At 39.2% G+C, this 25509-nt stretch overlaps 1 protein-coding gene across 5 annotated transcripts in view; it reads left to right on the top strand.

Moving 5' to 3' along the window:
* LOC109910658 (phosphatase and actin regulator 4) overlaps positions 1-25509 on the top strand; it is a 131641-nt gene that overhangs the window by 88353 nt on the left and 17779 nt on the right. For 3 of the 5 annotated variants that reach the window (XM_048613206.1, XM_020509877.2, XM_020509876.2), the window contains 4 exons: positions 5589-5756; positions 15703-15783; positions 22662-22856; positions 24863-25186. In XM_048613206.1, the coding sequence (XP_048469163.1) occupies positions 5589-5756; positions 15703-15783; positions 22662-22856; positions 24863-25186 (768 nt within the window). The remainder of the gene's footprint in view (positions 1-5588; positions 5757-15702; positions 15784-22661; positions 22857-24862; positions 25187-25509) is intronic. The other 2 variants (XM_048613205.1, XM_048613207.1) reach the window with 2 other exon arrangements.

Here is a 25509-nt window from a genome sequence, read left to right as displayed (position 1 = left end):
TCCGGTCCCTCTCGCGCTCCGGTCCCTCTCGCGCTCCGGTCCCTCTCCCTTCTTCTATGTTAATTATCTAACTGGCTTGCTGTACCAATTTTTTTTTTTGTCTATTCCAAATTTACCATTGCCTCATTAACTAATAATGAGCAAGTTACTTGAATGGTTTGCTTTCCTTGGGATTTATTGCTAAATGTTTCCATGGTTTGGGTGTTATTTTTAAGACCAAAATTGAGTGCTTTTTGTCTTACAAAGCTCAGACCATGTCTGACTCCCTACTTCCAAATCTGATAAATTGGTTCGTGATCTAATTTCATGTTATCAATACGCAGTACATTTCTCTTGTATGCCTTAACATACCAAACACGAAAACAGTGGGTTTTGAGATGTGCGCTTAGACTTTGTTTCTTGTTTCTTTTCAAATGTAGGCCATCTGCAACTAATTTAAACAGTGCACAGCATATAAGGAGGCATTTCAACATTGTACATTCCATCATTACATATATACTAGGAAGATTGTCCTGTGAGATGAATATATATTCCACAATAACATGCTTTTATGTAGCTATCGTTGGACTTGGATACATGCTGGTACATTTTACAAAGAGAAGCAAAAGTCTTTTGAGTGATAGGGAGCTGTTGGTGGATGGAGCTGCAACTGGATTAGATTACATAAAGGGAGGTGATGGCCTAGTGTTATTATCACCAAACTGTTAATCCAGAGACCCAGGGGAGCTGGGTTTGAATCTCACCATGGTAGATGGTGGGGATTCGGATTCAGTAAAAATCTGGAATTGAGTCCATGGTGATCATGAAGCATTTTCAAAAAAAACCCAAATGGCTCACTAACGTCCGTTCATTAACAATAAACTTTGGCCTTGCCAGCAACGCCCACATTCCATCAATGAATTTTGAAAAAAAATAGACTAAGGGCAGGACTGAGTAAATCTTTGAAGGCTGATTTGAACAAGTAACATAGAGAAACTTTGGTAGGCAGCTTCAAGGGCAGACACAGGAGAAAAAGCAAGGAGAGGGAGTCCATTATGTGGGGAGCTGCTAGGAGGTAGACACTTGGCTTAAAGTGGATGCAGCCAATGGATCTAAGTTAGGTTAATTGCAATCAGCAATGAACTCAAGTTGAATTCAAAGATTGTGACATTATTAGAAAAATGCAAAAGCATTTTCCCACAACACTTCTATATATCAACAACAAAAACACTAGATAATGTAATTTATCCTGTGGCTTTTCAAGGGAAAACTCAAAGTGCAAATTAACTGCTGTATTTGACTATTTTGTTCATGATGAAATATTTAGGGGTGACTTAAGGGTGTATAAGATGCTATCTATCTGTTAGTTCTTGAAGATAATCGAAGGAAAACTTAGTCTTGAGAAACAAACTGAACACCTGGTACAGCATTGATTAAAGCCTGAAAATTGGATAACACTCAGGGATGGAACATGGTTGTGTGATTTTTATTGTTTTTATAAGCCACATGCACGCATGTAACATGAGCTTGCTTTTCTCTTCTGTTTTATATGATCCCAGCTGATGTTATTACTGGGCAAGTCCAAGCCCAGGCAGAAATCTGGCTTGATTGATCATGTCTTTTGCTGTTTTGGTTTTATCGAGGCTGTCTTTCAATGAAACACAAGCATGCAATACTGCAGATTTGGGTTTAATAGTGAAACAAATTGTTGTGCAAAAGAAGTGATGAAATCGATGAATGACACATATGGTACACATTGAAGGTTATGAAACATGATAAAGTGCAACCTTATTAATCCCAACAGCAATTCATTGCAGTATTTGGACACAAGAATTCATTTCTCTTTCTCACATATGAGTTGACTTGACTGTAGCTTCAATTTCCAGTCATGAAAATCTGATCACCTCTTCCTTGATTTTTTTCATATACTGAGCTTACCTTTCTTCAACTTCACATAACCCTGTCAGGGTTTTCATTAAACACTTATGGTCTGGGTCATTTAACCTAAACTCCTTACTGTGAGGTAACCTTTTAGCAATACTAAACTAGCTCCCTCCCTTAGCAGCAACTGTTTTACAGCTTCAGCCGTGACTTCTGAAAACTGCCCGAGTGAAACTTACGGGTACTTCCCCTAGGCCCTCAAAAAATTCTGGAATCTTCTGTCTGAAACCATAATGCACGGCTCTGTTTGCTTTGTTCGTTCATAAATTCTCCCAATATAAACAAATCCCCAATACTCTCTGGGAGGCTTCTGACTAAGTGTTTTAAAAGAAATCACAGTGGCTATAGCAATACTTACAAACTAATTTTTAAACCCCTTCAAGTCATGCAAAACCCATATGCCTCTAGCTCAAAGTTCAAAAATCCACAAATAAATGTTACTAAAATATATGGAAATTATGTCTTGCATCACCGTATGTAGCAAGAGTCTTTCGTTCAAAATCACCACACTTTTTGTGGGGTGCTGTGGGTGTGGAGTTGGAGGGGTGGTTGTCAGTGTTGCAGTATCCAGCAGCAAGCAAACTTTCTGATTTTCATTTCCCAATATTATAGAATCAGTTTCCCTGCCCGCATGTTTCCCCAGTGTGGGATTTGGCCTGTCACCTGTTGGCAGGTATTTTATCATCCAGAATCAAAGGAGTTTGCAACCACAGAAATCAAACCAAAAGTAAATACAACTGAACAATGTTGGTAATTAGGATGATATTTTGTCTCTTGTCTCCTGAGTCTTGAGCTGTAATGATCTTTCAAAATCTGATCACCTCTTCCTTGATTTTTTTCATATGCTGAGCTTAGCTTTCTTCAGAGCTTCACTCTGCAAGGTATATTTGCTGTGACAATGTTGACGTGGGAACTTTGAAACCTGGGAGCAACTACATCCTGCACTGAGGAAAATTTCATTGGAACAATTCATTTCATAGACAGAACAAGACTGTAAATGCTTCCATAATCAGCCCTGGAGGAATGTATTGTGTAAGGATTTCCCCCTCTGCAGGATTGTTAGAAAAACTGTGTATGGAATATCAGGAAGGCTTATCTGGGGAAAATTCATGTACAGGATATCTTTGGAATATTTTTGGATCTCACTGTGGGAAAGCTAGGAATGGTGAATTTCTGGAAGTTTTTTTTTAAGGATAATTTGCAGTTGTTTAATAATTTATACATTGTCAAAATTTAATCTGATTTATCCAGCAACTTGAATAAGAAGGCCTCCCTGCTGCTTTACTTGAGGACATTATCAAGTCTAAAGAATATGAGCCTTATAGTTTAATGGCAATATTTCGTCTTTACAAGAATTATTCCATGTTTGTTGTATTGAGCATCCTACCAAATATTGGTGTAACTGTAAATAACTGTATGTAGTCTTTTTCCTTTGGTGGAAACATGAAGTTCTCTTTGAACAGGGTAATTGTGACTAATATATGCATATTGAATTTCTAAAGAAAAAAATTCCCTATCAAAAAAGGTCTAGTAATGATAGTGAGATGAAGTACAGTAAAAGGATGTTCATATGGAACAAAAGATCTAATTGGACCAGTTGAGCTGAATGATGTGTTTCTGTGCTGTATGATTTAGATTTAAAATAATGCATGAATGTATTAATTGTGCTCAATAAGCCAATGTGCCCCTCCCTCCGCTTCCTTCCCTTTTTTAAACACACTCATTCCCCTTCATTGCCACCTCCCCAAAATGATCAATTTGTGCTGAAAGCTTTAGTTAATCCATAAGGAGGTAGTTTTTGGTGGAGTTTTCCATTGCCCTCTGCATGATTACACTCTTGAATGATGGAATTTTAATTTTACCTTGCCCTCTTGTATGAATTTTCCACCAGGCAGAGTAAATCCTATCTACCTTCCAAATGGTTTCCTTATTGTGTTAGGTCAATGCAAGCCAGGTTTATGCATCCCTATCCTTATAGTTTAACCTCTTCAGGTCCCGGTATCACTCTGAATCTACAGTATTCCCCCTCCAAAACCATATACTTTTTTTTTAGAACAAGTTCTATTTAACTTATTTTTCTAATCAACCTGTTCAGGCAGGTTATTACGCACCTGGTGCAGATGGGACTTGAACCCAGGCTTCCAGTCCAGGGAAACGGACACTAGTATTGCACCATAAGAGGGCCTCCCCAAAGCCAGTCTATCATTATGGGCTGAATGGCCACTGTCTGTGTCGTAACAATCCCATGATTTGGAAATTCCTGAGGTTTGATGCCCAAAACTGAATGCAGCAATCCAGGTGGAACTGGACCATAGCTCTGACTTCCTCCCCATTATGTTGAGCTTCATTGAGATAAAAGCCAGTAAGACCCAGGTCTTTATCAATCTGCCTTTCAATGATTTGTGTATGTGTGCACCCACATCCTTTCCTTCATTTGAATTTCTCATCTTTTGCGATTTGAAATTTTATCATTCTAGTATTCAAAGCCTGTGATCTCTGCTATCTGCCGTAATTTTTCCTATTCATTTAATTGAGCTATTCCTTTTTATAGAATTGTTTTTGTCTGGGGTTGTTTGCGAAGCTCGCAATATTAACTCAATTAATATTAACCTGATATATATGAGGTCAGAAAGCATTTAACTCTGACCTCTATTACTAGCAAAGGCTTAGTTTTCATGATCATCTTTTAGATCATGGAAAAAATCTGTTCATGATTCTATCAGCCAAGTGCTGAACTATTGCTCTCAGCTGACATTTAGAGCTGGACCAAAGGGCAAGAAAACTGGTATGTTATTCTGTCATACAGTTACAAAACCAGTGGAAATTCTGTCACTTTGTAAAGATGTCATACCATCTGTGCTGATTCATGGGAAATAAATATCCAGTTTTATCACTGGCTGTAGATTCCAGTATTGAGTTAAATTTTGAGAATTTGCTGTATCCTCGTTTCATGAGGTTGTTTTCTGTAAATATGTGTGAGATGCTTTGTTATATTCAAGATCGACTACTGTGTTTTGTTTAATATGTGGCATGTTGAAAAATATTTGTTCCAGGGGCAAAGACGAGAATAAAAAGGATTGTTTGTGGTTCCTCTTGAAATGGAAAAATAGATCAAACATCAAAATAATCATGAGCTCAAGATTCAAGAATCTGTCCAACACTTTGATTAACTTTTTTGTTTCAGCACTGAATTGGTGTAGGATGCTTTTTCAATTTCTGCTGAAATGTATGGTCATCAATTTATATTGTGTGAAAAGGAAAATTTTTAAAAAAAGCTCTTTTATAAAGCTCTTTTTGAGACCATCAAATGTCTCCGACTGCTCTGAAGCAGAGGATTCCAAACCATGGTTACAATCCCCATTGTGGTTACAGAATGAATATTTGGGGTCGTTGTCCTCCCTTTTTTCCTGACACTTCCCCAGTCTGGCAGACCAACCAACATGTTTCCCCCACCCACTCAAAATACACAGTCTTCACAAATTGCAAAAGCTTGCTCACTTACGTTATTCATCACTAGTTGGAATTGGTGTACTGAAAGCTACTTAAGAACTGATTCTGTGCACAATAGCCCAATCCAGGTTGCAACTCTTTCTTTGTTATTTGATTCTTTTCCCTCATTTTGTACACTGGAGTGTAATTGAATTTTATTTTCTAATGGTTGCATGCAGCTGAGGAAGGGGAGCAACATCCGCCAGTGGACTCGGAGAATGACGTCTCTGGTTCAAACACACCAACTGCACGAAGAAGAGGAAAGTTTCCAGGTTTTGGGAAAATATTCAAACCATGGAAATGGCGGAAAAAGAAAACCAGTGAAAAATTCAAGGAGACGTCTGCAGGTATGCAACTGGGATTTTTTTTTTTTTTTTTGAAAAATTTAAGGTACAATTTTATAAGTCTAAGCTTAAAATTATTTCACTGATTCTACTCCCAAAAAAGTGATGTACATTCTGTTGACTTAAGTGGTAAAAACTGATTCAAATCTGTCAGCTGTTCACTGGAAGATAAATGTTTTGTGGGCATTCAAGGTAACAGGATCGATCTCAGTTGTTGTATCCTCCTTAGCCAGACAGCCTACCAGTATTCACCAGTTGATCTGACACCTGAAGAGTGCAACTGTGCTGGAGGTGCCTCTTGGAACTGTATCCCACCAGAAATGAACACCTATAGGAAAAGAGAACAGAATTTAGTGAGCAGAGACAATGAATGGAAGGAAAGTATTTTCGGTTTGATTGGGACCAATAAAAATCCAAGAAGAAGACAGCACAGATGGATGTTATTGAGTCATCATACCCGTAGCAACATCTTGATTGAGCTATCCAATTAGTCGCGTTCCTTTTGCTCTTTCTCCATAGCTCTTCAAATTTCTTCCCTTTGAGTATTTATGCAATTCTCTTTCATTTATGGAGGTGTTTCTTCCTGATACCCTTGGTTCTTTTGCCAGTTGCCTTAAATCTTTGTTCACAGTTACCACTTCCAGAGGCGGATAGACCAGTTTCTCTTGATTCTTATCAAAACTGTTCCTGATTTTACACACGCCCATTGAATCCAATCGTAAATAATTCAACATTCTCCAGTCTTCCTTCACTCGACTGAATCCCTGATGCAAATATAGTCAAAATTTGCATCTTCACCAAGGTCTTGACATCTTACTGAAAATGCCAAGCCCTGAATTGAATGCCATGCTCTAGCTAAGGCCTAACGAGTATTTTGTATACCATTCCCATTACTGCTTTTTATTTCTTCTCTATTCCTTGACCATTGAAGCCAACAATTCTGTTGTTTTCATGCCATTTTCTCAACTTTTCTTGCAACTGTCAAAAATTTGTGTGCATGCATGCCCTCTAAGTTTGTACCATTTAGTCATACACCTCCCTTCGCTCTTCTTCCCAGAATGTAACACTTTACACTTGTGTTAAATGTCATGTGCCTTGTGTCTGTCCATTTTTCAAATCTGTTGATAATGTTCAAAACATTAAATGTTATAGTATTCAAGGCTATAGGCTTAGTGTGGGAAAGTGGGATTAGTATAATTAGTATTGTATTTTTGGCAGTGCAGACCCAGTGGGCTGAAGAACCTCTCCGTACTAATATGATTCTGAACTTTCCTACTGTCCTCATTGTTTGCTGCATTTCAGTTTCTCAGATAATCCTCAAACTTTCATATCACATCCTGTACAGCAAAATTCAGATTATTAATACATTACTGAGAGGAGCAGTGATCTGCCTACCTGGGGAACACCAATACGTATACGCACACACCTGAAATGAGGAGGAATTTCTTCTTTGAGGTTATGAATTTGTGGATTCCTTTACCGCAGAGGGCTGTTGAGGCTGGGTCATTAAATATATTCAACATTGAGACAGGCAAGAGTTCTAATCAGTGAAGGAATCAAGGGATTTGGGGCAAAGGCAGGAAAGTGGAGAAGTTGAGGATTAGCAAATCAGCCATGACGTCACTGAATGGCAAAGCAGGCTGGGGCTGAGTAACCTACTTTTGCTCCTATGCCACGTGGTCTTAAATAAGACTGTAGCAGTTCAAAAAGGTGGCTGTACCACCACCTTTAATGCAATAGGGAACGAATCTCAGTCCAAAACTGGCACCTCCACATCATGGCAATAAGGAGTGGATGACAAATGCTTGCCAGGAATGTCCATACCTCATGAATGAAAAGAAGAACTCTCTTTAGTTTAAAACAGTGACTGCAACACCTACAGTGTTCACCAAAACGCATCTGTTCCGTTCTGGTAGCGAGTCTTTCCAAAGAGTTGTCAGTAGTTGCAGTTACCAGTTGGAATAGAGAACCTTGTGGTGGGAAGCATGCATTTTTACAAACTAAACTCCTTTATCAAGGAACTTGGGTGCTTAAAAACAAAGATTTACATTTCTAATCTGAGAGAACTTAGCAGATCATACAATTTTTGTCAAGAGACAAACGGCTATGTTTCACTTGGGCCACTTGTGCACAGAAATCTAAGACAACACTCTAGTTCAGCACTGAGGTAAAGTTGCACTGTTGAATGTGCTATCACTTGGATATTTCGTTAAATTAAGACTGCCCCCTCCCCAGCGCACATGTACGCGTATGCACACGCACAGGCATCAATACAAAGCCCTCAACTATTTTGATCTATATTAATGGCTTGGATGGAAGGTCTGACAGTATTGTAGCCAAACTAGTTGATATACAAAGGCAGGTATGAAAGTAAGTTTTGAGGATACAAAGAGTCTGTAAAGGTATAAAAGTAGGTTAATTGAGCAAACAAACATTTGGCAGTATAAAGGGGGAAAATGTGAGGTTGTCCACTTTGGCAAGAACAGAAAAGCAGAATATTGTTCAAATGGAGAGAGATTACAGAATGCTGCAATAAGGAGAGGTCTCGTGTGTCCTTGTACATGAATCTCAAAATGTTAAAATGTGTGTGCAACAGGCAAAAGGAATGGTGATCTTCATTGCAGGGCGAATGGAATATAAAAGTAAGAATGCCTTGCTATATCTGTACATGGTCTTGGTAAGAGTGCACCTGAAGTATTGTGTTCTGGTGTCAAATTGGAAACCATTCAGAAAAGTTTCATTTGTCCGATTCTAATGGTGAAATGGTTTTTGTATGAGGAAATGTTGAGTAATTTGGCTGAGAGCATTTGCTTTTGTGGGAGAATCTAAAACTAGGGGCACAATTTGAAAATAAAGGCTTTCCCATTTAAGACAGATGCAAAATTACTGAGAGATCGTCGTTCTTTGGAATTCTGTTCCCACGAGAGTAGTGGAAGCTGGGTCATTGAATATAATGCACAGAGTCTCACAAACTATTGGCTGACAAGAAAGTCGCAGATTATGGGGGACAGGTAGGAAAGTGGACTTAATGGTGAAATGATTACAGAAAAATGGAGGCATTGCCTTTTGTCTAAAATTGTTAAACTCAATGTTGACTCTGCAAGCTTTTAAAAAGCCTAATTGAGAGATTAAGTGCTGTTCTTAAAGTTTATGATGAAACTGTCCATATCAGTATTGTCAGAGGCAATAGATCAAAGTGTGAGTAGAGCAGAGAATTAAAATAAAACTTTAGGGACCAAATGAAGGTGTTTCACAAAGCCTTCACTCAATCTATGTCATGTGCAGCTGTTTATACACTAAATTTCTAGCATAACCTTGTGTTTTTGCACTTCTGTTGTGCCTTTCATAACCTCGAGTCATTCAACACCCTTTTACGGCTAATTAAATAATGTTCTTGGGAGCTTTTACTTGTAGGTGAGAGAACAGATGGGATCTCAGTTCTGCATCATATTTAAAAGCCAGCAACTTTAACAGAACTGGATGTTGACTATCAGCTGAGATTTTGTTGCTCAAGTGCTTAGACTATGAACCCACGATTTTTTGATCCTTGATTAAGTGAGCTACCCACTGAATGGCCATCACATGAAATAGGGCCCAATCAAATATCAGAAAAGATCATAGGTTTTACAGACTTAGATAGTTAAAGTTCCACTTGTGTAGCTTCCAAGAGCAAGGGAAGAGTTTCATAGTTTTGATCTTCCCAGAATTAATTAGGCTTTAATGTTCATTCACAGGATGTGGGTGTCTCTGGCTAAACTTGCATCAATTGCATTGAAGAAGGTGGTGATTTGCTATTGTCTTGAACCACTGAAGTCCTTGTGCGGTTAGGAAGACAGTAACAGATTATAACCCAACACCGACATATTTCTAAATCAGCTGGTACGTAATTTGGGGGCAGCTTGCAGCTGGGAGTTATTGGTAGCACCCATTGCCCTCGTTCTTCTGAATGATAAAGTTTGGAGATTGATGGATGCTCTCAAAGATGACTCGATAAATTGTTGCAGTGTCATGCAAGTAATGCACAGTTGCTATACAGTGGTACGCTGCTGATGATGGGAATCAATGTTTAAGATAGTTGCGTGGATGCTGACTAAGTGAGCTGCTACTGTCCATCTGCTTATATGTTTCTCTAGCTCTGTAGTTCCTGCGCAAACCTGCCCCCAAATTTCCAAGTCTGTTCTACATTCACATAGTAACTTGGATGGACTGGCCGACTGAATTTGTTGACTTTTGCAACTGCCGTTTGGAGAAAGCATCTTGCCTTAATTTGAATCCCACCCAATCCCTCAACATAGCAGAGATCAAAGTCTTTCTCTGCTTTTCTTGTAACCTCTGCTCTTGTCTTGAAGGTACTAACTGGAATGTTTTGCTGTTGATGTGTATCTCAATCAAATCCAAACTACTTTTCAGAGCGGACTTCACTATAAATGACAGCCAGGCTGCTCCTTTTTCTGTTACTTATTTTTTTTCTTCTTCTACCCCTTCAGCTCAGAAATCTAAAGCCTGACTGTTTGATCTCTTGGCAGCTCCATCCTGAGATCAATATGCTGAACAAGCCTGGGCTGAGCCTAGATACATAACCTCAATTTGTACGTCTTGTTATCACTACAATCGTTCACTCTGAGCCATTGTTACTGATGAGAAATACTGCAGAAAATTGGAATTGCATCCTGACAGTACAAGGCAATTTTTATTCTAGCATTGATGCAAATTACCAGCACACCGCAGCTTGGTTTCAGACCTCATTCCCAAGCTGTTTAGAGTAGATTTATCCTAATTCAACGTCACAGCTTCCAGTCTGTACCTTTCAGCATACAGCATTTAACTGTTTTTATCAACTTCCTACATTGAGAGTGAGTGTGGGAGATGATAACAAGATTTAGAATCTGCCAGTTTTATATCAATAGCGACAATATTTAGACTAACACATAATGCAGAGTTAATGAGGGGGTCATTTGATTTAGTTACATATATCTCAATGACTAATAGTGTCAATCAACAGACTGGAAGCTTAGTCTTTGAAGGATACTTTTGAATTATTACCTGGTTATCCCGTAACTGAGATTTCAATCAAATCCAGAGTGAACATAAAATTATTTTCTGCTTTGACCTATCATCACATCCCTCCTTAGCTCAGTGATGTTGATGAATAATCGCGTGTCTATAGGAAATGATTCCACTGGAGAGTAGTGGTTTAGAAGTGTACTGACCTGTCACCTTTATTAGCTTATTTTGAAAATTAAGTGTTAGGATGTAGGCTGAGGAGTTTTGGTAATACAGACATACTCTGCTCTTTCAAGTGCTTTCATCCTTTGCACTGCAGATGTGTTCTTCCAAGACACTTGCATTGTAAAGATTTTGTAATTAAAATTAGTCCATTGTTGCCTGTGAGAAACTGAGGATCCCCTACCAGTGACACATACCTAGGATCATATTCATCCCAGTAAAACAATGGCCGCTTCAGGTGGGATGTCCTAATTCAGATGACTGACTGTGCTTCGGAGGGTGCTTCACATTAGTAGAGTCAGAATTGACTATTCCTGTGGTCAACTTAAGCGCCACTTTATACTTTGTCTACTACTTTAAGGTAAGAAATAGGAAATAGCCCAGTAACTCCACAAGCTTACTCCACTATTTACTAAGATCATGCTGAATTAATATATCAGTTTTAAAGGTGCCCTGTGTATCTTTGAATATATTGATAACTCTATTTAAAACAGCAGACAGAAGAATTCTGTCAGAGCATGTGAAGCTAGTTGAAATGACAGCTGTCTTTGCACCTTTCAAGTCAGAGGCCTTTTTCCAGCAATGTATTTCCTATGTTATTTTCTATTATTGGATTCCATTTGGAAGCAATGGAACGCCGTATGGTGAGTTATGACAAGAGCATTCCTTGTGAATTGAACAGCAGGTGTACCCTAGTCAGTAAATGATACACTTCACTTCCCATCTCTCTCTCCACTAAGTGACCCTTGTTCCTGTAGAAGCTTATCAAAACCTCACTTCTGCTGGGTGATACTATTCCATTTAGAACTTCTTGATTCATGTGTAATTTGTTTTTAGTTTACCATCTTACCAGGAATTGCAATGTTGAAAGCCCTCAAAGGTTGTTATTTCGAAGCTTTATGTGCACCTTACTGAATGTTCTAGAATGCAGCAGACTGGTCATTATTGGATCTCAGTTCTGTGATTTATTACATCTTTTATTTCCAAAATCCATCCATTTCAAAAGAGAGGGAATGCTTTGTCCTGGTACTTTGAACCAGTGGTCATTCTACACTTATCCAAAGAGTGAATGTTGGGGTTTTGTTTCAACCTCAACGGTTCTGTAGTGGAGCCAACTGACGTTGATAGGGTCAAAATTGGAATACGAGCTCCCAAACAATATTTTTTGTATCTCTCTGCCATTTTCTTTTCCTGTTTTGCCATGGGGTTCAGAGTCCAGTTGTTGCATTTCAGCTGGCAACTTAACAGAGATGTGTTACCTCTGAATAGACAGCGGAACTGTTGAAGAGCAGGAGTGATATCGTAGAACCGTTGAATGATACAATCCAGCAGGAAGGTCATTCAGCTCAGCGTCTAAAGCTGTGGTATTTTGAAGTGAGGTGTCCACTATAGGTGGAATTAGCTCTGCAGACTCCAACCAAGGGTCGTGTATCAAAGGTGATACCTTCTGGGTGGGATGCTGTTCAGAGGGTCAGTGCGGACTTGATGGGCCAAGTGGCCTGCTTCCACACCGTAGGGATTCTACGATTCTAAATGTTCTGCCAATTTGCTGTATATTTCCCTCTTGCATTAGATCTCCCAAAATGCATCACCTCACATTTGTCTGAATTAAATTCCATCTCCCGTTTTTCTGCCCAAGTCTCTAGGCTGTCTGTATCATGTATCCTCTGGCAATCCTCCTCTCTGTCCGCAGCTCCCCCAGTCTTTGTGTTGTCTGCAAACTTGCTAATCAGGCCACCTACGTTCTCCTCCAAATCACTTATTTCTATATTACAGACAGCAGGAGTCCCAGCGCTGATCACACATCTCCAATTTGAAAAATGCCCTTCCAGCGGTACTCTGTCTTCTATGACCCAAGCCAGTTCTATGTCCATCTTACCAGCCCACTGCAGATCCCATGTGACTTCACCTTTTGTATCAGCCTGCCATGAGGGACCTTGTGAAAAGCCTTGCTAAATTCCATGTAGACAACACCTACAGCCCTGCACTCATTAATCATCTTAGGCTTTTTTTGAGGAAATGACAAAGTCAAGTTAGAGAAACAAGACCTTCCCCACATAAAGCCATATTGCCTATTGCTAATAAGTCCATGTTTTTCCAAATGTGAGTAAATGGTATCCCTAAGAATCTTCTCCAATAATTTCCCTACCCCTGACGTAAAGTTCACTTGCCTGTGATTTCCCAGATTATTCCCCTTGCACTTCTTTAACAAAGGAACAATGTTGGCTATTCTGCAGTCATTTAGGACCTCTCCTGTGAAGAAAGAGGTTACAAAGATTTTTGTACAAGGTCCCAGCAATTTCCTCACCTGTCTCCCTCAACATTCTGGGATAGATCCCATCGGGTCCTGGGGCCTTGTCTACTTTAATGCTTTTCAAAACACCCAACACCTCCCACCTTTACCCCTCCCGAGACTCAGCATCCACCATGTCCTCCTTTCTGAATACCTATACCGATGCAAAGTTCTCATTAAGGACCCCACCCAGTTCCTCTGGCTCCACTCAGAAATTTCCTCCTTGTCCTTGAGTGGACCTACCCTTTCCCTAGCTACCACCTTGTTCTTTATTTATGTATAAAATTCTCCTTGAAATAGTTCCTTGAAAGTGGGTACTTGTGGCATGCTGCTCATCACCGGCCTCCAGTCTGAAAAACAGCCTTCCACTACCATTCTGTTTCTCCTACCTTCTAGCCAATTTTGTATCCAAATGGCTAGCTCTCCCTGGATTCCATGTGATCTAAACTTGCTAACCAGTCTACCATGTGGAACCTTGTCGAACACTTTGCTGAAGTTCATATAGACAACGTCCACCGCTCTGCCTTCATTAATCATCTTTGTCACTGCTTCAAAAATACTCAATCAAGTTAGTGAGGCATAATTTCCACGCACAAAGCCATGTTGGCTATCCCTAGTCAGTCCTTGCCTTTTCAAATGAATGTAAGTCTTGAACCTCAGAATCTTCTCTAACATTTCACCCATCACTGATGTCAGGCTCACCGGTCTGTAGTTCTCTGGCTTTTCCTTACCACCTTTCTTAAATAGTGGCGCCACATTAACCAATTTGTAGTCTTCTTCAGCTCTCCCAAGGCTATCAGTGATACAAATATCTTGGCAAGAGACCCAGCAATCACTTCTGTTGCTTCCCATATAGTTCTAGGGTACAAATGATCAGGTCCCGGATATTTATCCACCTTTATGCATTTTAAGATGTCCATCACCACCACTCTAATATGGGCACTTTTCAAGATGTCACTATTTATTTCTCCAAGTTTTATATGACGAGGCCCTTTAGTGAGTCAGCAATTTCTTTTGGATGTCTGACATGCTGATCCTAGCACAAACTTGAGTATGTCTGGGCAAACACGTGGCTTAACTAGCCATCTCCACGTCAGGCGCAACCATGTCTAACTCTTTCAGACTTGGCTCTACTCTGCCAAAACCACAACTCCTCTAAGATAACTGTTATTTTTCTCCAATACTAACCATATGCTCAAACACTTCTCTTCCTTCCTCTCTATACCTATCTCCAAGTGTGAAAAAGTTATACTTTCTTTAGGCCATCTCTTGCCTTTTAGGCTTATCCCATTGCATCTTTCCCAACAACCGAAATGTCCTCTAACTCTGCGTGGCACAGCCTCAATATACATTTCTGTATTGTTTCTTTCCCATCTTTCCTCGAGCCCTTTTCAGATTTGTCACATTAATGATTGATTGAACGTAATTAAATCCACTGAATTTAGTTATAGTATTAAGAATGCATCTTGCATCTCTTCTAGGATGTTTGTCCTTGAATTGTTTTCATGAAGCATTGTTGTTTCAACCCTGAAAGTATAATTGAGTGGGTTACTGTTTCAAACTTTTGTCACCAGAAGCATGAAAACACCTAGCGCCATGCTGTAGTTATAGATTTTTGTCTTTCCAACTTGCACTGTGTTTTAGACTGTGTTGAGATGTCTAAGACTAGAGTGAAGTGAACTGTCAGCAGTGATTGTGCTAAAAATCAAGAGGTATTTTTTTTAAATAAGCCAAAGTCTAGATATAACAGACACTGAAATTTTGAAATGATCAGAAATTCTGGGTGTTTTCATCAGAGCAAATGTTTGAAAGGTTTAATGCCTGGAGCATGATTTAGTTTGTTTTCTCCATGGTTGTTGCTGAGCCTTGCGTATCTGAAGTGTTTCGGCTTTCGCTTAACTCAGTAAGCACTATTGTACCCTGCTAAAGTATTTTAGTTACAGAGATTGTTTACTTCTTTTGTATTTGACCCATGATAAGTCAGTCCCTTGACAATGTCGCAAAGGGCCCCAGCATAGCTTGAAAAACACCTGAATGCTTAAACAGCCTAAATGCCTAAAACCTTGAATGCCATGTTATTTGAAGATGAGCAAACTTTTTATTTAGGTTGAATGATTGGATTAAAAGCATGGTTCAAGATCACTTGGACTATAGTGCCTTTGTGGGCTCTTTGAAAAGCTTTATCCCTTGAACTTTTATTATTCAAACGTTAATCATGTTCCTTATGAAACTGTTGTGGATTCTGCTTACTTCACAGTTTCTGGAAGAGTATTACATGATCTAAAAAATTTCCGTAAATCACTTTTCCTACCTTTCCCTCATTCTTTTGCTTCTGGTTTGAGTTTTAACATGTATTTTATAATGTCACTTAAGGGAGATGAGAAACATTTATCTGAAAGTCTGCTCACGGACATATTTTTATAATTCCAGTTTTGGACAGGAAGTTATCTGTGAGACAAAGCAGAGCTGAACTGGTTAAGAAGGGAGTGTTGAAAGAGATTCCTGAACAAGGCAAGTATACTGTGCGCAGAATGAAGAGAGATTTGATATATCTCGATTTAAGTGACATAGTCAAATCAAGTAATGGATAAGATGGATCCCTTCTCCCACTCAAATCCTTGGGGAAACATTGTGATTCAGTAGCCTTTGTATAGCATTGTATCGTGTGTCTCACCAAAATTCCATCAAGGCTTAACTTTGGAGTTATGAAAATTTCATATAATTTCCACTCTACCTGTGAAAAGTATCCAGCTTAATGCAGTCTTGGATTGTGTCCGGAAAAAGCATTTGGAGCTGAGCAGCACCAGGGTGAAGTGCACATGGTTATAATTCTGTTGCTGGCACCAACAAACTGATGCACTAAATAGTGTGATTTTTCATTTTATCTTAATGTATATTCCTGCACAGTATCAGTGCTGATACACTAACTCCTGGTGACACGGGTGGTAATAGTTCCTTCAGCAAATATGCTGAGTCTTTCACACATGGCTGCAGGTTGATGTGATTGCTGCTGTTCAGCTTATAGCTAAAGCTAAATAAAGAGAAAGCAAGCAATTTTCTGTGGTGTACTCTCCTGTGACAAATTCCATAAAGTGCCAACTTGGCTTGTAAGTAATTTGGAAGAAACTTCTTTACCCGGAGACTATTTAGAATATGGGTGCACTAGTGAATGCAGGGAACAAAAAGTTCCAGTTGCTGTTTGAAATTTTGGAAGAAAGTAAGCCGATTATTAGTGTGTAATTTCATGACATATGGTAAAATATAGCAATCACAGGCAGGAAATAATGATGTTGTGATGATGACTGAGACAGACAACAGTTCCATTTATTACCACTCATCAGATTAGATGCAAGAATGCCCAATTTCAAATGTTTACAATTTATGCTATGGGAAAAAAAATTGCTAATTAGTTAGCAAATCTGCAGTATTTGATGGAGGCATCTCTATGGCAAAGGCAATTAAGAACTATAGGCTCCTAGTGCTTCTGGGGTAATTCATGAAAAGATGAAGGCTTGCGCATATTCCTTTTATTCAGGGGACAAGTTCAATTAACATTGCTTCTAGAAAATATGGATTATCGGTGTTTGACTCCTTAGCTCACTGTCGCTTGTTTGTGGTTGCTAGAACTGCACATTAATATGTGGAACTTCTTCTCTGCAAAGAAAAGAAACATGCTCAAGCCTTGTACCTTCTTCGATTTGCACAGGAGCTAAAGAAACCTATTGACCATTGGTGAGGCATTGCCAAGGCACGAACAAGCAGTTTAACCTTGAACAGATAGCATCCCCTATTGTCTTGTATTTTAAATTGTTGTGATTGCTTCACATTTGGTATTCTTGTATTTTCTTTTCCCTGATGTGTACAAATCAAAGCATTTGCAACACATTTCCATTTATGTTGAGGAATTGGGAGTGTAACAGAGACTAGATTGGGCTGTACATGAACTATTGTGTGCAAGGTTTTGTCTGGTAAAATCCTCACTAACTGGCTTACAAATTGTTTTAATACAACAGTAGCCAAGGCCATGTCAACTGTATTTGATGACTACATTGTTGGGGAAACCATAGATTTTGTTGGCCATATGATAATGTATTGCTTGCCAGTCTTTATGCTGTGGCTTGCTGAGGTTGTATTATGGCAGAAACTCATTATGAATCTCTGGTTAGGCCTGAGCTGTATTACCATGCACAGTTCTAGGCACCACATGATTTGAAAAGATATCAAGGCCCTGAAGAGGGGATTTACCAGGATGATAGCAGGAATTAGAGTTCATTTATGTGGAGAAATTAGCAAAGGCGCAATTGTTCTCCATACAGAAAAGAATGTTAATGGGAGGCACTCAAAATTGAGGAGTTTTGTTAGAGCAAGTAGGGAGAAAATGTCATCTCTGGCAAGTAGCTTGGTAAGAAGAGAAAATAGTTGGGGGAAAAGACACTTGGAGGGGAAGTGGTGACAGGGTCTTTACCCAGAGAGCTATTGAGATTTAAAGTGAATGCTGTCAAAGGGTGGTGGAATTGAATTCTAGAGGTATTGTTAAAAGACATTTGGTATTGGCTTGAAGAGGATTGTCATAGGGTTATTGGAAAGACTGAGGTAAGGACTGAAATTGGACAGCTGTTTCAAAGACTTGGTCTGTTGAACTGAATACCACCATTCAGTTCTATAAGATCCTGTGATCTGAGCCCAGTCTTGCAGCATTTTAGGATGATGCCTTGTAAAATATCTGACTTGAAATATTTTGAATCTTATGGTTCCATCTTATTTTCATATTGACCACCACCCTTCTGTTAAAAAGGAAAGTACCAATCAAGGGTACTAATGACCAAACAGGTCTTTAAAATTATGAAGGTATTCAATCAGGCAGACATCAGTTTCTTCCATTTTTGGGAAAAATCTGAATCTACTGGTCATAAACTGATCATTATCAAATCCAATACAAATTCAGGCAAGACTTCTTTATCTGCCAAGTAGTTTGAAGGTTAACCACGTAAAATAGTTGTGACATGTAGCACATATGCATTTAAGAGCAAGCTAGATTAGTTTGAGGGAGAAAAGACTATGCAGATAGAGATGGATGAACTAGAATGGGAGGGGATGTTTTTGAAGCATTAACACTAGCAGTGACCTGTTTCAAATAATTCAACATAGTTCTGTGAAGTTGGACATCAAATTGAAGTTTTTTTTCCTGGAAATATGAACCCTTCAATCTCTGGGTCATGAATCAGCTGTTGGGCAACACTGAATATTTATAATATCGAAAAGGAAAGTGTGTTTGCTGAAAGCAAGTCCATGATCTGCTCAAAGATAACAATCTTCCTCATTGATTGCCTGAGAAACTCTGCTGCAGATTGTCTCCACTAAAACATCAGTTTTTAAAATAACTGTCCACCTCCTAAACTGGTGAGAATTTTACAATGCATAGTGTTTTATGTAGTCTAAGAATCTGACCCTCTCAGAAATTCATCAAACGTCAGATCCTGCAGTTTAGGTAATTGTGAAGGCTGCCTGCACAATGGCCACAGGCTACTGCAGTATGCAAGAGCAGAAATAACGTTAGAATTGTGGAAAAGGGATTGAGTGTTGAAATGGGAATCCGAATGACATCGCTTTCCCAGTCGAATTTATTGAACCAGACTGTTCATCACCTGGTCTGATGTTTCATCCTAAGGTAAGCTTCCGGACACACACCTGCAACACCATTGAGGTTATCTATTTCCATATTCATAACATTGTCTGATTTAACACCAACCTTAGCTGATCAGCTGAAAACTTTATCTATGCTTTTGTTAACACTCAACATGACTACTACAGTGCTCTCCTGGCTGGCCTCCTATTTTCTACTTTCTGAACTTGAGGTCAATCCATAGCTCTGCTGCTTATATCTTAACTTGCACCATGTCCTGTTCACCACCACTCCTCTGCTTGCCATCACTCAGTGGCCTCGCCCCACCCTATCTCTGTGAACTCCTTGAGCCCAACAAGCTTCCTCTAGTTCTGGTGTCTTGAGCTTTCCCAACTTGAATCACTCCACCATTGATGGTAATGCCATTAATTGGCGGCTACTCAAGATGTTGAATGGCTTTATCTTTTTTTTCTCTCTTGCTTTCGTCCTTTAAGGCACTGCTTGAAATCTACCTCTTTGACCAAGGTTCTAGTAATCTGCTTTAATATATCCTTAAACTGGTTCGCTGTCAAATTTTATTTGATGATGCACCATGGGATGTTTTATGGCATTAAAGACATTGTATCCACACCAGGGAACAGTCACCTCCTTTCATCAAAGAAAATGTTACCAGATAGAAATTTGAAGAAACTAAATCTTTGCATTCAGCAATCTGGCATACCTTCGATGTTCCATTTGAGGAAAGTAAGTTTTTTGACTTTTTGCATTTTGGCAAGTTACTTGTTATACATAACTGTTTTGGGGTGAGCACAAAATAAACCAGTTTGAAGTGTTTTAATAGAGGAAAGAAGAGAAACTGTTTGCACAGGCAGGTGCTTGGTAACCAGGTAACAGATTTAAAGTACTTGGTAAATGAACCAGAGGGGAGATGAGAATTTTTTTTAACAGCAGGTTATGATGTCCTGGAATGCATTGCCTGAAACATTACTGGAAGAAGTTTCAAAAATAACTCTGATCAGGAAATTTACATGTGCTTTAAAAGGAGAAATTTGCAGAATGCAGTAACAGACCAAGGCAGTGGGACTAATTGAATGACTCTTTAAGAGCTGGCACAGGCATGATGAGCCAAATCACCACCATTTGTGCTGTACAATTTTATAACCACATACAAGTGGACTCGGAAGCCAACAGCTTAGATTTTTCTCTGCTGCAAGTTTGCATTCAGCACACACAATATCTGGTTCTAGTCCAGTTCGACAACATATCTGATTCTGATGCACTTTAGTTTTACCTGTTGAAACGATCTGATTGGTTTAATGCCAGCAGTTTCCGCGGTCAATGAAAGAAAAATTGTTTATTCTTAATATGCTCACAAATGGGCCTGGGTTCAAAAGCTCTCCATACTTATTTTTGTATTCATTTCCGGGATGTAAATGCCTCCAGAATTTATTGCCAATGCCTAGTTGTCCTGAGAAGGGGCTGGTGCACCAATGTTTTGAGCTGCTGCAGTCAGTGTAATGAGGATGCTCTCCCCAGGCTCTTGGAAAAGAAGTAGCAGGATTTTCACCCAATGAAAATAGAACAAAAACAACATTTGTCCTACACCAGGATGACATGCAGGAAGCGATGGTGCTTCTACGTACCTGCTGCTCACGTCCTTCCAGATGGTGGCGGTCATGAGTATTGGGAGATACAGTTTGACAAGTGAGCTGCTGCAATATGATTTAGGAAAATTTGGGTAGTTGGACGTGAGAAAGAGTTAAATTTGGAACTGGTACATGCAATGAGTTCATTAGTCAGAATAATGGAAGTTTTTGATGAGGATTTCACTAGTCAGAGATTCAGTAACCCTAAAAACCATAAAATAAGGAATGGAAGCATTGAAGTAATAAACAGTTTTAAGAGAAATTTGTCTATGCACAAAATTCTTATCTGATGGATTGACCAATCAAAAATAGAGGCAGCAGTAGACTCTATAACAGACTTGTAAACAAAAAAGTTTGAAAATTAAAGAAATGCACAAAGAAAGGAACATAAAATTGGGGTGCAGTGGATAACTTTTTCACTGCCACTGCAGCCAAGATGGATTTGTGGCATTTGGTGCTAAAAAAATCTGATTGTTCATTTTTTTTTCTTTTAATCTTTCATTCTTCAGGAAAGTATTTTATGATGCTTTTTTGTATTTAAAAGAAGATAGATAATTGCAATGGTGAATGTAATCTGTTGAAAAACAATTTGTAGTGACCAGCTGCAGATGGTTTGGAGCAGGAGGAAGAAGAGGAGACTTGGCAGATAATGAATATTCGGAAATATAAATAGAAATGGTAGATATCACCACCTTTACCACATCATCGTGCATTAAGTCCAACTGCATTTTGAAAAGGATAACTGACATCAACTTGCAACTTTCTTTTAGTTCGGTGCATTACTTTCTGATGCAAGTAAAGCTGCCAACCTTGAAGAAATGTTTTGGAGTCTCCAGGCATTAAAGATTAATTTTCTGTCAACTGTTTTCAGTAACTCTGGAGTAAAATTGTAGGGTGTGTTAAAAATAAAATCAGGTTTTTGCATTTGCTTTGAACACAATTGTTTATTAGCTATATAAATATTCAAGCTGGGAGAAGGCTGTCTGATCAACAAGTCAGTAGTCATCACAGGATAATTTGTGTCTGTTTACTTCCTATGTGACTGTGGGACCATGGAGCCCTGTGCTGATAAATGTTTTTGACAGTCAGTAGTGGGAGTATGGGGATGGGGCACTTGGAAATAGGATAGTCATGGGAACATGGTCAACTAAAGTTGACAACCTTAAATGAGTGATGGTTCTGAGGCTATAAGATGGGAACTGTGTGCACCTGTGATGTAAGATAGGCTGAGTCTCTACCTCTGTGGCATGGCTGTTTTCACAGGAGGACCTTGGTTTTGCTCATGTCCTGTTTGCATCATGAGCCCCCTCAGATTAGAAGAATAATAGTTTATTAATCCCTGCTTTTTGGATGTGGAAAAGACTGAAAAAGATTTCGAAGTAATTCTTGATTGGGCTTTGGAACGTTTTTTTATTAAATGTTCTTAAACTTTTGAAAATCCAATACTAAGCAGTTATTTACAGAATGCAGTGGGACTGAGCACTGATACAGCTGATACAGCCGAGCAGTTAGTGATGGACCCAAATAGATGAGAGGGAAAAAGAGATTGCAAGAGGTAAAGCACAGAGAGCAGCTGATGGCCTTAAATTATTAATAGTGTCTCCAATTAATGAGAAAGTAGATACTACACAAGATTTTTCGTCCTTATACTTTGTGAACAGTAACTGCACTAAACTTTGAGAGAACAGGTTGAGTGCCAGATCTTTGTGTCCAATTCTAATGCTGTTTGCACTAATGGTTTGTAAATGGTCTTAAGCAGTGACTCATTCACAGTCTTTGCAGAATCATAAAACACAGTTCGGTGGAAGGCCATTCAGCTCAGCGTGCTTGTGACTACCCTTTATGCAGTTGGGCGCACTTTGCCCGTAGTTCTGCAAATTTATCCTCCAGTATATATCCAGTTTGTGTCTCAAAGTTGTTCCTACCACACTTTTCTAATAGTGTATTCCAGGTCATAATTCACTGCATGAAGAAAATTTCTGCTCACCTTCGCTTTGGAACTTCTGCCAGGTACCTTAAATGAATTCCCTGGTTGCAGGCTTTCCCATGGGTGGAATCAGTTTCTTCTAATCTACTATTCTTTGAAGACTTACCCTGCTTCTATTTCTTCCATTCTGCAGACGGAGAAGTTAACAGCAAACCTGCCCAGAACAATACACTAAAGAATGGGCACACGGTTCCTGTGGGTGAGTTATCTACCTCAACAGAGGCTGAACCAGTCCCCGGAAATGAAAAAAGGTCGAGCTTTTCAAAACCTTCACAAGGAAATGAGGAGAGAATAAAGAACTCCACCGAGGAACCACAAAAAACTAAAGGTAAGAAATTGGGGTACCCAGGTGGAAGATAAGGTGTTGTTCTTCAAAATTGTGTTCCAAGTTGCTGCTTGGAGGACTCAACATTTGAGTTCTCCAATTTCAAATAACTATTCCACCCATGCCCCGGTTCCCCTTCCAGCCACGAACTGGATTTATCCCTCCCATCGATCAACCAGGTCGTACCTACCACCAGTGTCCACCTATCACCACTATTCCACCTCCACCACCCCCTCCCCTTTATCTGCAGTTTTCCCTACCCCCACATCCAGTCCTGAAACAGGGTGATACCCGAAACGTTGACTGCTCCTTTCCGCCAGAAGCTGTCTGGCTTGCTGTGTTCTTCCAGCCTCCTGTTTGTCTACCTTGGATTCCAGCATCTGCAGTTTTTTTAAAATCTATAATCTCAATGCTGCTTTGACTAAGATAGGAAACCTTTGTTTTCCCAGATCTAAACTGTTTTTAATTCAGTAATTAAAACATCCTTGTTCATTATTTTAAATAATAAGGAAAGCTTACCAAAAGAGAGAGTGTGCCTCACCTTTGCAATATAAATGACATTGTTGTGCAGTGATAATGAAAATTAACTGTTTTTCAAACATACTAAGTTAAAACCTAGAAAGCTACTTCATTATTGCAGAACACAATGCACCCAGCTCACCAGACAGATTTTTTTCAAGTTTCATGATTGTAGATGTACGAGTAAATATCACACAGTCACATGTTCGAACAACATCAATACAGCTTAGTACAATGGAATGGCACATTAATTAATTATCCTTGTGTCTTTTTGATCTCCATTTTGAGAGCTTTGCTGAGTCACAGTCAAAGCAAATTTCCTGCATAAGGGCAGAACATGTAACTTATGCATCTGCTGGTGTTATTTCTTTAGACTGGAACTATCTGGTCTTATTTCTCTCTTTTCTGTGTACCTCATACCTGTGTACCTGTATGATTTGATTCCTTTTTAACTTAGCTCAATATCTTGCAAATTTAATTAATTAATTAGCTCAATCTTACTTGGTTGCCCTCTGTTACACTAATGATGGTGTGCAGAGTGTAACTGATAACTCAAGGAATTAAGACCATTAAAACTAAAACTAAATGTTATATGTATATAATTGGTGTGTGCTCCCTCATGTTCCAAGAAAGGTTCTTTAAAGCAGAATTATTTTGCTTGACCGAGTTACTCTACAGCAGTACGTAACTTGTTAATTTCCCCTTTTGGCTTAATTTACCAAATGATAGAAGATATTGTCATTGAAGTAAATGAACAAGCTTGTGGAGTTCCTGCATTCCTCTCAATGTCTGTCCAACATGACATTCCCAATTAAAATATCTCAGTGCTCCTAATGCTACGAGCTGGATTTTATCAAGATACCCACAATTTTGCAGGCATCTTGAGGGAGCAGGGGCTACGCTTTGTCGAAAATTGTAAACGTATTCAAATTATAAACCACCACCCCCCCGGCCCAATCCACCTACCCACATATCATAGGACATGTGTAAAGACAATCAAATCAGATTGAGGTAGGGCAAGTCAAGACAAAGCAGAAAAATATGCAGAAGAATGGAGAGGTCGTGCAGGATTGTAGGACTGATGGAGGTTACAAAGAAGGGGAAAGTTTGGTTACATCAGCAAGATCAAGGGAAAGGAATGAAAAATAGAATTCCATTTTATTCTAACCAAGGATATAGTGCAGTGAAATACTATTTAAACTTCAATGATAGCTTTTCTGCTGCCTGGTAAATAACTGTTTGTAAAGGAGTTTAGTAATTTATTGAAGTGTTTTGTAATTTACATTCTTTTCTTCAGTATAGTCATTTTTGAAAGTTAAGAGGAGACTTCCACACCAAACATGTGCTTCTCCAAAGCTGTTTATCTCTCGTTTTTAGTGAAGGGTCCACATTTCTTATCCATTATCAGTGCCCAGATTTTTTTTTGTGTTCCTCATTCCCAGTTTTGTGCTTCCTCTGTTTGATGTACGTTTTCTTTCAATGTTTCTCAGCAGAGGCTGCAGATAGACGTCCATTGTCAGAAATGGAGCCCATGCGTGATCAAAAACAGGCTTTACTTCCTCCTAAACGACCGCTGTCAGCTCCCGCTCTGGAGGCAGGCGAGGGGCAAGTAAAAGATCCTGGAGCTAACTTGACCGCTGCCAAGGACGTCTCTTCCATTATTTCCTGTTTCTCCACTTCTTGTTCCACAAATACCACTGACTCTTTCGCCACAACTACAAATACTACCAGCACGACTACCACTACTACGGCTCCTGCCAAGCAACCTCCAATTCCACCTCCAAAACCCAACCGAAATAGCAATCCTCTCTTTGGTAAGTTTCTGCAAAGCACTGTGCACCATGTTTTGCAAAATAAGCTAGAGGTAGAATTTTGAAATGTGTAGCAATTACAGATTAATGTGCTTACCACATTCCTGTAGCAAATGGAGCTCAGAATGAGGAGGTCAATGTTTATAACATAAAAGTTTAAGATTTTGTGTCTGAAGAAGCCAAAATTTGAATTTTATTTCTATAGTGAGAAACGGAGTGCTGTGGAGAAGCTAACGGATTTGAGTCCGTACGCATGAATGACTTAAAACTGAATTCACTGGTACAAAGAGTGATCAGAAAACCTTATTGAATATTGGCCTTATCCC

The sequence above is a fragment of the Rhincodon typus genome, chromosome 27 (genome assembly GCF_021869965.1).
Source record: "Rhincodon typus isolate 14 chromosome 27, sRhiTyp1.1, whole genome shotgun sequence".
In the NCBI taxonomy this organism is placed as follows: domain Eukaryota; kingdom Metazoa; phylum Chordata; class Chondrichthyes; order Orectolobiformes; family Rhincodontidae; genus Rhincodon; species Rhincodon typus.
Note: the sequence above shows the minus strand (reverse complement) of the source record. Positions and strands in the feature narration are given on the sequence as shown.